At 43.1% G+C, this 13,496-nt stretch overlaps 1 protein-coding gene across 1 annotated transcript in view; it reads right to left on the bottom strand.

Annotated features, from left to right (window-relative positions):
- Window positions 1-13,496, bottom strand: part of LOC124710084 (tyrosine-protein phosphatase non-receptor type 13-like) — a 242,409-nt gene that overhangs the window by 165,118 nt on the left and 63,795 nt on the right. Inside the window, exon 2 of the mRNA XM_047240895.1 lies at window positions 9,268-9,335. Coding sequence (XP_047096851.1) covers window positions 9,268-9,306 — 39 coding nt within the window. The 5' untranslated portion in view covers window positions 9,307-9,335. The remainder of the gene's footprint in view (window positions 1-9,267; window positions 9,336-13,496) is intronic.

Here is a 13,496-nt window from a genome sequence, read left to right as displayed (position 1 = left end):
CACAGTGATGAGCAATACTCAAGTATAGGTCGAACGAGTGTTTTGTAAGCCACGTCCTTCGTTGATGGACTACATTTTCTAACGACTCTCCCAATGAATCTCAACCTAGCACCCGCTTTACCAACAATTAATTTTATATGATCATTCCACTTCAAATCGTTCCGTACGCATACTCCCAGATATTTTACAGAAGTAACTGCTACCAGTGTTTGTTCCGCTATCATATAATCATACAATAAAGGATCCTTTTTTCTATGTATTCGCAATACGTTACATTTGTCTATGTTAAGGGTCAGTTGCCACTCTCTGCGCCAAGTGCCTATCCGCTGCAGATCTTCCTGCATTCCGCTGCAATTTTCTAATGCTGCAACTTCTCTGTATACTACAGCATCACCCGCGAAAAGCCGCATGGAACTTCCGACACTATCTACTAGGTCATTTATATATATTGTGAAAAGCAATGGTCCCATCACACTCCCCTGTGGCACGCCAGAGCTTACTTTAACGCCTGTAGACGTCTCTCCATTGAGAACAACATGCTGTGTTCTGTTTGCTAAAAACTCTTCAATCCAGCCACACAGCTGGTCTGATATTCCATAGGCTCTTACTTTGTTTATCAGGCGACAGTGCGGAACTGTATCGAATGCCTTCCGGAAGTCAAAGAAAATGGCATCTACCTGGGAGCCTGTATCTAATATTTTCTGGGTCTCATGAACAAATAAATCGAGTTGGGTCTCACACGATCGCTGTTTCCGGAATCCATGTTGATTCCTACAAAGTAGATTCTGGGTTTCCAGAAATGACATGATACGCGAGCAAAAAACATGTTCAAAATTTCTACAACAGATCGATGTCAGAGATACAGTTTTGCGCATCTGCTCGACGACCATTCTTGAAGACTGGGGCTACCTGTGCTCTTTTCAAATCATTTAGAACCTTCCGTTCCTCTAGAGACTTGAGGTACACGGCTGTTAGAAGGAGGGCAAGTTCTTTCACGTACTCTGTGTAGAATCGAATTGGTATCCCGTCAGGTCCAGTGGACTTTCCTCTGTTGAGTGATTCCAGTTGCTTTTCTATTCCTTGGACACTTATTTCGATGTCAGCCATTTTTGCGTTTGTGCGAGGATTTAGAGAAGGAACTGCAGTGCGGTCTTCCTCTGTGAAACAGCTTTGGAAAAAGGTGTTTAGTATTTCAGCTTTAAGCGTGTCATCCTCTGTTTCAATGCAATCATCATCCCAGAGTGTCTGGATATGCTGTTTCGATCCACTTACTGATTTAACGTAAGACCAGAACTTCCTAGGATTTTCTGTAAAGTCGGTACATAGAATTTTACTTTCGAATTCACTGAACGCTTCACGCATAACAGATAAACCTTGCTCCCTTTTTTTATAATCCTATTTACTTCCATATTCAGGGATGCTGCAACGGCCTTATGATCACTGATTCCCTGTTCTGCGCTTACAGAGTCGAAAAGTTCGGGTCTGTTTGTTATCAGTAGGTCCAAGATGTTATCTCCACGAGTCGGTTCTCTGTTTAATTTCCACAGACTCACGAACTCCTTACGGTCATTCTACGTAGTTCAATAGCACGAAAGCGTACTACACACTTCGATAAACAGATGGCGCGCAGTCTCACAGTTATTTCCATACACTACAGAAAATCTTCTAGATGGTCTGTCTCTCAGCTCTGTTCATTTATCCGTGGTTAGATATCAGATGACACGAAAGCGTAGCAGTAAGAACTTAAGTAAACGGATGGCACCATGCAATTTGGCAGTTATTAATCTGAACACCTACGTCATGCTTTCTCCGACAGTCAACGAGCGTTCTCTGCATTCTTTTGTGAATGTCGTAGCCAATTCGAGCATTACTCGTGATTTTAGCGAGTTATTTAGTGAGTTTTTAGTCCATTAATTGCGAGTAGTCATTGCTGACGCTGGTGGTAAACAACAAATTCTGCACAAGCAAGCGAGAGACATAACTTGCAGTATACACTCTTTCTTCAAGCGCTTATCGCAACCATCGCTAGCAACCGTCCGTGTCTCGAGCTGCACGAACCGCCATCTTTCGTGGATCGGACTGTAGTAACAGATGAGCTGTTACAGCAGTAATTTCTACATCACAGTAACCGCTTCCTTCCCACAGTTGTTTTTTGCTGCCTCTAATCCGGATGCGTTTTGCGTGCTGGACGGTGCTGGGCGCGCTCTTGTCGTGTTGCCGCTAGCGCGGGATTCTGTGCCGAACTAAGTTAGTATTGACCAGATTTTTTTGAATCCTTATTGCTATGTATTCCTTTATAGTGCTGCCCCAATAGCTGGTTGCTCGGTATAGCTCCTAGATGTTCTGAAAGTCAAAAGTGTGGTATTCCATCATGCTACGCTCTGTTGTCACTGATTTCTCTTTGTTCCAGTCGATGTGCTCCTCGCAGCGCTTAAGAGACAAAGCGCTGCGTTTGCCCGCTGCGTTGGTGGTCACATTCACAAGAGATGTTGTATATTCCAGGTACGATCAGCCTTGAGCGTCTTTCACAGAGCCAGTTTTGAGGGCCTTAGGCCGTGGTCGGAAGAAGATTTTTATGTTCGATCTTACTTATCAGTCTCGCGATTCCAAGGAAAGCGTGCCTCTTTTCTTCTTCTTCTCTTTCCTCTTTTTCCCGGTTTGCTATGTACTTTACCTTCTTGAATGCTTCGCTGTGCCCGTTTTTGCAGAACACTCCCTTCAAGTGATACAGTTAGACCAGGAGGCTTTCCTTACCGCGGATGATGCGATATTTAACACTGCCAGCTGGTTGGAAACCCGAGAGATTTTCGTCGGTAGTACACGTCGGAAAAGCCAACATTCTCATATGAATATTTCTTTTCGCAATCCAAGCCTCATCTGTCATTTCTCACTCCGCCCATTACTTCCCTGGCATTGGCCGGTTATTGTTTTACCCTTCTGAAGTTAATAAATATGGAGAATATCATTTTCAAATGAACCATCAGGGAATTTTCCTAAAGTGGATTACAGAAATCACGCAAAAACATGAATGTGAACGGACACACAGGGGTCTGAACCGCTGTTTTCCTGAATACGAGCCCATTGTCTTCCTTACCACTGTGACCCCTCGGTCGATCAGTGGATGAATAGTCAACTTTCAATCACTGTTTTAACTCGTATTCCCTGTATAGCATTAGGTGGTGGACTCACCCAGAGTATGCCTAACAAATCGACGCCTAAAATCAGTCCTTGTAAAATATTACTATCAGTGCAAGGGAGGTCTGTTTTTTATGAACTTCTGCTCAATATTAAATCAATACAGAACCCATTTAAGAAGATGCACACATCTGATTCTTCTTGCGAAATGTATCGTAGTCTTTGTTTCTGATAGTCGAATACCATATTGTGCACCTTCTCTGTGGTTGCAGTTTTGAGACGTTGTTCACGTGGTCCATTTCCAAGAGAAATACATCCAACTGACTTCGGCTAACTATTTTTAATTATTGGAAATGATAGAACAAATTTCTTATCTGCCTGAAATAACTCGTTATACATGTTCCTTACAACGCGCCTTAAACGACCTCAGCTAAGGGTGGACGAATGGGCGCGAGTGAAGTGAGCTCTTACATGCAAACAACCCGTCAGACAACACTTCCGTACGCATCAAAGCGTTTTTCACTCCATTTTGCGACGTGAAGAGTTCTATGTTCTGCGGTTATCTTCTTTATTTCTCATTTTCAACACGGCGGTGTAATTTACATCTATTAAATATGCTGGAATAAGTACGTTCTCTATTTCACATTGCACCAGGCAAGAGGTGATATTTGAGCCAGTCATGATAAATTTGCCAATAATAATATACTGAAGCGCCAAAGAAATTTGTATAGGCATGCGTATTCGAATACAGAGATATGTGAACTGGCGGAAACTGAGCTAGGGTCGGCACCGCCCATATAAGACAACAAGTGTCTGGCGCAGTTGTTAGATGGGTTACTGCTGCTACAGTGGCACGTTATCAAGAGTTAACGGAGTTTCAGCGTGGTGTTATAGTCGGCGCACGACCGATGGAACACAGTTTTTCCGAGGTGGCGACGAAGAGGGCATTTTCCCGCACGACCATTTCACGAGGCGCCATGTCACGGATTGTGCAGCCCTCCCGCCGGGGGTTCGAATCCTCCCTCGGGCATGGAAGTGTGTTGTTCTTAGCATAAGTTAGTTTAAGTAATGTGCAAGTCTAGGAACAATGACCTCAGCAGTTTGGTCCCTTAGGAATTCACAAACACCCATTTCACGACTATACCGTGAACATCAGGAATCCGGTAAAGCATCAAATCTCCGACATTGCTGCGGCCGAAAAAAGATCCTGCAAGAACGGTACCAACGACGACTGAAGGGAATCCTTCAACGTGACAGAAGTGCAACCCTTCCGCAAATTGCTGCAGATTTTAATCCTGGGCCATCAACAAGTGTCAGCGTGCGAACCATTCAACGAAACATCATCGGTATGGGCCTTGGGAGATGAAGGCCCACTCGTGTACCCTCGATGACTGCACGACACAAAGCTTTACGCCTCGCCTGGACCTGTCAACACCGACATTGGACTATTGATGACTGGAGACATGTTGCCTGATCGAACGAGTGTCGTTTCAAATTGTATCGAGCGGATGGACGTGTACGGGTATGGTAAGAACCTCATGAATCCATGGGCCCTGCATGTCAGCAGTGGACTATTCAAGTTGGTGGAGGAGTCTCTGTAATGGCGTGGGGTGCGTGCAGTTGAAGTGATATGGGACCCCTGATACGTCTAGATCCGACTCTGACAGGTGACACGTACTAACAAGGGAACCTCCCCATCGCACCCCCCTCAGATTTAGTTATAAGTTGGCACAATGGATAGGCCTTGAAAAACTGAACACAGATTAATCGAGAAAACAGGAAGAAGTTGTGTGGAACTATGAAAAAAATAAGCAAATTATACAAACTGAGTAGTCCATAAGCAAGATAGGCAACATCAAGGATAATTTGAGCTCAGGAGCTCCGTGGTTCCGTGGTTAGCGTGAGCAGCTGCGGACCGAGAGGTACTTGGTTCAAGTCTTCCCTCGAGTGAAAAGTTTAATTTTTTATTTTCAGACATTTATTATCTGTCCGTCCGATGCGAGGTAACTGCGCCGTAGTATGGGGACGCTACACCTGAACAAACATCGAAACAAAACATATGTTTTGACAGGGCACAGGGAAAATTGTGCGACTGTGAAACTGTTGCATTCATTTTTTGCAGTTTATGTGACAAACTCTTATGTTTTCATCACTTTTTTGGGAGTGATTATCACATCCACAAGAAAACCTAAATCGGGCAAGGTAGAAGAATCTTTTTACCCATTCGCCAAGTGTACAAGTTAGGGGCGTCGACAACATATTCCTGTCATGTGACGCACATGCTGTCACCAGTGTCGTATAGAATATATCAGACGTGTTTTCCTGTGGAGGAATCGGTTGACCTATGACCTTGCGATCAAATGTTTTCGGTTCCCATTGGAGAGGCACGTCCTTTCGTCTACTAATCTCACGGTTTTGCGGTGCGGTCGCAAAACGCAGACACTAAACTTATTACAGTGAACAGAGACGTCAATGAACGAACGGACAGCTCATAACTTTGCGAAAATAAAGAAAGAAAACTCTTCACTCGAGGGAAGACTTGAACCAAGGACCTCTCATTCTGCAGCTGCTCACGCTAAGCACGGGACCACGGCGCTCCTGAGCTCACACTATCCTTGATGTTGCTTATCTTGCGCATGGACTACTCAGTTTGTATATATTGCTTATTTTTTTCATAGTTCCACACAACTTCTTCCTGTTTTCTCGATTGATCTGTGTTCAGTTTTTCAAGGCCTGTCCACTGTGCCAACTTATAACTAAATCTGTGGGGGGTGCGATGGGGAGGTTCCCTTGTAAGCACCCTGTCTGACCACCTGCATCCATTCATTAGTGTAATACAGTGAATGGGTCGAAGCATGTATAAGCTCCGTCGCCTCTAATGTTTAGCATGCCGCAGCAGCTCAACAAGGTTAAGAATGCCTGTCTTCTAGAGGTTAAGACCGCCTGTCTTCTATATGTACTAGCAATTTAGAGGTCTGTTTTTAAGAATCTGGACATTAGTGTGACTGTATGGCCCATGTTTGGGTTAATAGTTAATTGTCTGGTGGATGTAGAGACCGGTCCGCTGACACATCAGAGTACTGGGATATCAAAGAATGAAAAGAATTAGTTCGTGAGACGAAGTGGAAGTTTGCTGATAAGATATTCTGACGAGTGTCGGCTGCACAGATAGGGATCCTCCGTTATAAGGTCTGTGTCTTCTTAAGATATTAGTATGTTCCAGTGGGCTGCATGTCAGTAGCATACAAGAGCCCAAACTTTGTTACCTCGCTTATGACGAAAGTGCAACCTTTATTTACGTGCCCCGTTAATTTCCTAATAAAACATTAACCTCTTATCTACCGAGAGGTCTAGTGGAACTAATGAAGGCGGTTTACACTGAGGCCACAAAAGTCAAGGGATACCTCCAAACATTGTGGCGGACCGCCTTTCGCCCGGCATAGTGCAGCAACTGGACGAGGCTTGGTCTGAACAGGTCGTTGGAAGTCTCCTGCAGAAATACTGAGCCATGCTGCCTCTACATCCGTCCATAATTGTGCACGAACTGATCTCTTGGTTATGTCCCATAAATGTTCGATGAGCTTAATGTCGGACGATCTGGTTCAAATGGCTCTGAGCACTATGGGACTCAACATCTGAGGTCATTAGTCCCCTAGAACTTAGAACTACTTAAACCTAACTAACCTAAGGACATCACACACATCCATGCCCGAGGCAGGATTCGAACCTGCGACCGTAGTAGTCGCGCGGTTCCGGACTGAGCGCCTAGAACCGCATGGCCACCGACGCCGGCGGACGATCTGGGTGGCCAAATCATACACTCGTATCGTTCAGAGTGTTCTTCAAACCAATCGCCAACAACTGTGGCTTGGTATTCCATGTAAACTCAGCCCACACCATTATGGAGCTCAAATGGCTCTAAGCACTATGAGACTTAACTTCTGAGGTCATCCGTCCCCTAGAACTTATAACTACTTAAATCTAACTAAGGACATCACACAATCCATGCCCGAGGGAGGATTCGAACCTGCGACCGTAGCGGTCGCGCGGTTCCAGACTGTAGCGACTAGAACCGCTCGGCCACTCCGGCAGGCATTATGGAGCCACCAGCAGCCTGCACAGTGTTTTGTTGACGACTTGTGTCCTTGGGTTCGCGGGGTCTGCGCAACATTCGAACACTGCCATCAGCTCTTAACATTCGCGTCGGTCGTCTGCTGCCAAAGCCCATTAACGGCATATTTCGCCGCACTGTCCTAACGCATACGTTCGTCGTACGTCCCACGTTGATTTCCAGGTTATTTCAAGCAGAGTTGCTTGTCTGTTAGCACTGACGATTCTACACAAACGACGCTGTTCTCGGTTGTTAAGTGAAGGCCGGCAGTCACTGCGTTTTCCGTGGTGAGAGGTAATATCTGAAATTTGGTATTCTCGGCCCACTCTTGACAGTGTGGATCTCGAAATACTGGATTCCCTAACGATTTCAGAAATGGAATGTCCTATGCGTCTAACTTTAACTACCACTCCGCGTTCAAAGGCTGTTAATTCCCGTCGTGCGGCCATGATCACGTCGGAAACCTTTTCATATGAACCACCTGAGTACAAATGACAGACAGCTCTGCCAATACATTGCTCTTTTATGCCTAGCGCACGCAATACCACCGCCATCTGTATATGTGCATATCGCCATCCCATGAGTTTTATCACCTCAGAGTAACTATCAATCACTAACGCCGAAACTTGAATTAAGCTTTCTCCATAAATAGGATTACTACCTTCGTACTCATGTTTTGTTCGCTCGACTTTGTAGCTGCTGGACCAGAAACAAATATTCGGATCGTTGTTATGCTATGGTTGGAAGAGAAACTACTTCAGAATTAAAGGTAGTGTTGTCTTTGGGGATTTTAATTTGACTGGTAGCATAAGACACTCTAGAACGTCTCCCAGAAAGCTCAGGGAGTCTAGTGTTATTCTTATGTTTGGATAGTATTTCGAAGGTTAACCTTATTCTTACAAGGGAACCTCCCCATCGCACCCCCCTCAGATTTAGTTATAAGTTCGCACAGTGAATAGGCCTTGAAAAACTGAACAAAGATCAATCTAGAAAACAGGAAGAAGCTGTGTGGAACTATGAAAAAAATAAGCAAAATATACAAACTGAATAGTCCACGCGTAAGATACACAACATAAAGGAAGTACAACTAAGGAGCGCCGTGGTCTCAGGTTTAGCGTGCGCAGCTGCGAAGTGAAAGGTCCTTGGTTCAAGTCTTCCCTGGAGTGAAAATTTTAATTTTTTATTTTTAGTTTATGTGACAAAGTCTTATGTTTTCATCACTTTTTTGGGAGTGATTATCACATCCACAAGAAAACCTAAATCTGCCAAGGTAGAAGAATCTTTTTACCCATTCGCCAAGTGTACAAGTAGGTGGGTCGACAACATATTCCTGTCATGTGACGCACATGCCGTCATCAGTGTCGTATAGAATATATCAGACGTGTTTTCCTGTGGAGGAATCGGTTGACCTATGACCTTGCGATCAAATGTTTTCGGTTCCCATTGGAGAGGCACGTCCTTTCGTCTACTAATCGCACGGTTTTGCGGAGCGGTCGCAAACAACAGACACTAAACTTATTACAGTGAACAGAGACGTCAATGAACGAACGGACAGATCATAACTTTGCGAAAATAAAATTTTACTCAAGGGAAGACTTGAACCAAGGACCCCACGTTCCGCAGCTGCTTACGCTAACCACGAGACCACGGCGCTCGTGTACTCACACTATCCTTGATCTTGCCTATCTTGCGCATGGACTACTCAATTTGTATATTTTGATTATTTTTTTCATAGTTCCACAAACTTCTTCCTGTTTTCTCGATTGATCTGTGTTTAGTTTTTCAAGGCCTAACCACTGTGCCAACTTACAACTAAATCTGAGGGGGGTGCGATGGGGAGGTTCCCTTGTTAGCAGCAGGTGGACCTAACATTTGCCTTAGAATTTTTCCTCCGTTTGTGGACCTGCAGACGCACTTGCACTGAGTACGATGTTTGAATGGAACAGTGATAAATTTGACAGCAAGAGCACTTGAACTGCTAACAGGTAATTTCAAGAAGCGATCAGTCTGCGTTCTCTTACCTGTGATTTCCGGCTAGGCGTCTGAGTGTATTGCTCCATGGCTGCGTGTTTGTAGAGTACTGGGGCGCCTGCAACACAGAAGTAAACCAGCTGACAAATACATCTTTCTCGCTCGTGGATCACCTTCACCTTCTACGATGATTACTCGGAAAGATTGCTGACCTAACAGTCTGGAACAACTGCATTTGATGTAATATTTTAACACTAAACAATTCAACTGATCAGGCAAAAACGATGCTGTTGTATTACCACAGCAACAGTCTGATTAAGTGAACACATTACAGTATTTTCTGGAAAACATTCTTTGAAATTCTGCAGTTATGAGACATGAAATCCGTGGAGTGAAAGGTTATCTACAACTTGTACAGAAACCAGTCTGCAGTTATGGGAGTCGGAGGAATGAAAGGGAAGCAATAATTGAGAATGGAGTGAAACAGATTTGTACTGTATCCCCCATGTTAACAGTCTGCTCACTGAGCGAGCAGTAAAGGAAACTACGGTCAGTTTGGAAAAGGAATAAAAGTTTGGGGAGCACAAATAATAATTTTATGGCTTGCGTGTTAGAAACGCAAAAGACTTGGATCATCAGTTCGTCAGAACGGTCAATATCTTGAATAGAGGTGAAAAGGTGAATATAAATGAAAGTAAAGCGAGGGTAATGGAGTGTTGTCGAATGAAGTCAGGTGGTGCTGAAGAAATCTGCAACGTTCCCCAGCAGTGAATCTTCCACATTTCGTAAAGCAAAGGCATGAGTGGACCAGCCTTTATTTATTAATACTATAGGTTCAACAATTTATCACTCTTCGTGAATAAACGAAGATCCTTACAAAATTATGTATCACTCTCTGGCCTTTTAGTTATTGTAGTAGACGGACGCGTCTGTATGTTCTAGGCTAAACGACATACTAACATTGTGAAAGAGCAGTTGTCGTCTTTCAAATAAACAAAGTGAGTGTATAACAATTTTTATTTACCAATTACAAATATGACATATCACGATCTAAATGAACTTCCCTAGCAGCTAAGTTTTAACGCCAGCAGAGTCTGATCGGATGTTTCCTGCCAAGAAGACAGCGAGAAAGGAGATAAAACTTTAATTAATTTACACTGAAGTCCGACTGCCTTCATGCAGAATATCAATCTAAAACACACAGCAAAGATGCCCATGGAACATTTTTTTGGAAACGAAACTCTGAAAGTAGTAGACGACTTTTGGGCAGGAAAATAACTGATTAGCCCTTAAAAGGAAGTATTTGCCTAGGAGACACGCATGTATTTATGTTTTGTTAGATTGGCCATACTGACTGCGCTATTGGCGGGAATGCCTCTGTAGCTTCATACAGTTTCTTTCTCAGTCTTGTGGTGTGAGCCACTGTTGATGGGGAAGGTGAAATAATAGTTGTTTTCTCAAATATTACGGTATCTGTGTAATACATATTTCTAGTAACGCAAGTTTTCTTCAGTGTCTATTAGGCACGTATTTCCAAACGTGATACTTTTGTTTCGGGTGAGTACAATTAGATGCAGCTAACTGTCTTTCCTCTTAGACATACTTTTTTAAGTTACACGGCCTGTGTTGTGGTCTTCAGTCCTGCGACTGGTTTGATGCAGCTCTCCATGCTACTCTATCCTGTGCAAGCTTCTTCATCTCCCAGTACCTACTGCAACCTACATCCTTCTGAATCTGCTTAGTGTATCCATCTCTTGGTCTCCCTCTACGATTTTTACCCTCCACGCTGCCCTCCAATACTAAATTGGTGATCCCTTGATGCCTCAGAATATGTCCTACCAACCGATCCCTTCTTCTAGTCAGGTTGTGCCACAAACTTCTCTTCACCCCAATCCTATTCAATACCTCCTCATTAGTTACGTGATCTACCCATCTAATCTTCAGCATTCTTCTGTAGCACCACATTTCGAAAGCTTCTATTCTCTTCTTGTCTAAACTATTTATCGTCCATGTTTCACTTCCATACATGGCTACACTCCACACAAATACTTTCAGAAACGACTTCCTGACACTTAAATCTATACTCGATGTTAACAAATTTCTCTTCTTCAGAAAGGCTTTCCTTGCCATTGCCAGTCTACATTTTATATCCTCTCTACTTCGACCATCATCAGGTATTTTGCTCCCCAAATAGCAAAATTCCTTTACTACTTTAAGTGTCTCATTTCCTCATCTAATTCCCTCAGCATCAGCCGACTTAATTCGACTACATTCCATTATCCTCGTTTTGCTTTTGTTGATGTTCATCTTATATCCTCCCTTCAAGGCACTGTCCATTCCGTGTTACACGGCCTAGCACTTTCAAATATATTTTACAGGTGTTTAAAATGGAACAGGTTCTATCTAAGTCACCAAAAAGAAGACGAACGGAAGTACTGAGAGGGGATGGTCCAAATTTTGAAAAGAAACTTGCTAGGAAGTAGTAAATGGAGAGGAAAGGAATAGAGAGGATTTATTTTCTGACTATTCTGACCGTGCTCCTTCTTTTTACCCTGAAAAAGCAAGCATCAGATCTTTCTCTGATGAGCAAGAGTCTGTTGCAGGTGTTGACTTCTCCTGCGCAGGTGAGCAGGCAAATAAAGATATTCCAGTTTCTTTTGTTTGCAAAGGGAAAGTGGATTTTATTTGGAATCGAAAGAATCAAATAAGGCTTGACGAATATCTCGTGATAACATAACGGGGAAATACAAGATATATAAAAGGCTGTTAAAAATGTAGGTGATAACCTTAAGATAGGAGATATTTGGTTGACCACAGTTCTTGTAGAGTTCCATTATACGAGTATTCATGAAAGTAATACATACTGGAATCCTCTCTTGATGGGAACGTTTAGTGAATTACTGTTCAGTTTGTTCATTATACTAATATATTAATGTACCTTTTTGCAAGAAAAGCAAGATTTTTTAGTTACCGTGACTTGCAGACACATATTTCCTCTTACGTAGTAATAATTATTGTTCCTATTAAGGGTTAAGCAGAAGTAATGATAATAAATGAAAATGTAGACTGGCAAGAAGAAAAACAGCTTCCCTATGAAAGAGAAATATGTTGAGCTTGAATATAAATTTGCGTATTAGGAAGTTTTTTCTGAAAGTATTTGTTTGAAGTACAGCCTGATATTGAAGTAAAACTTTTGGAATGTTGTGTTACAGAGGAGTAATTAATAGTAGATGGCAGGTCGAGTAACTAATGAAGCTGAAGCTATACTGAATCGAATTGGGGAGAGGCAATCTTTATGACTAACTTGACTAAGGGATTGTTTGATAGGACACATCCAGTGTCATCAAGTAATCGTCATTCTAGTAGTGGAGGGAAGTCCGGGGGGAAAAATTATAGGGGGCAACGAAGGCTTGAATATAGTAAGCGATTCAAACGGTTGTAGACTGCAGTAGTTATGCAGATACAAAACGGATTGTACAACACAGACTAGCATGGAGAGTCGTATCAAGTAAGTCTTCAAATTGATGACTGCAACAGCAATACATTTCAGATCGGCTCACAATATGATCCAAAATCTGCTACCGACTTGATTGATAAGGTCTCAGTTGTTGCGTTTTTATGGTGGCATTAGCAAGAGTAATTCTTGAAGAATAGTTTCTCAGATATTCTCTTCATGGCTGGCAATTGCCACATAGTGGACAGAAGATTGCTCTTGAACACACTATCGCAACTTTTTGCTTTTTACTACATATAAAACAACTTGCAATATACATAGTTAAATTTGAAAACAGACCTGTAAAGTGGCAATGTGAAAATTATTATAACACATTATTCTTATAAACAGAGGCATTTAACGAATGATTTCGCCATATTGTCTTGTGCTTTTGATTCGGTGAGTGTGTACTCCACTACTCCACTACTGGCCATTCAAAAGTCCCGCCCGCAGTTTGGCAGAAAAATGGCCGCCGTATCGTCCTGTTGGCCACTCTCTCCCTATACAGGCTCTCTAGCTGTGCACGGAAGATGGCATTCTACTCAACGAACAAACACGCCAGGGCACTTATCAAGCGGGGTAGTGTTGGTAGGGTAGTCCCACATTCACAATCGCTGTGTACAGTCACAGACAGTGCAGTGTGACACAGAGAAGACGCCTAGAGACTCTGTTGAGGAGGGCCATAGGAAGGATGGAAGCAGCCAGTCGCAAACTGATGTGGCCCGCGCCCTAATGTGAATCGTTTTGTTGTTTCTCGGATGAGGCGACAGTTCATACAGAGACTGA

This window comes from Schistocerca piceifrons, chromosome 1 (genome assembly GCF_021461385.2).
Source record: "Schistocerca piceifrons isolate TAMUIC-IGC-003096 chromosome 1, iqSchPice1.1, whole genome shotgun sequence".
NCBI classification, from domain to species: Eukaryota; Metazoa; Arthropoda; class Insecta; order Orthoptera; family Acrididae; genus Schistocerca; species Schistocerca piceifrons.
Note: the sequence above shows the minus strand (reverse complement) of the source record. Positions and strands in the feature narration are given on the sequence as shown.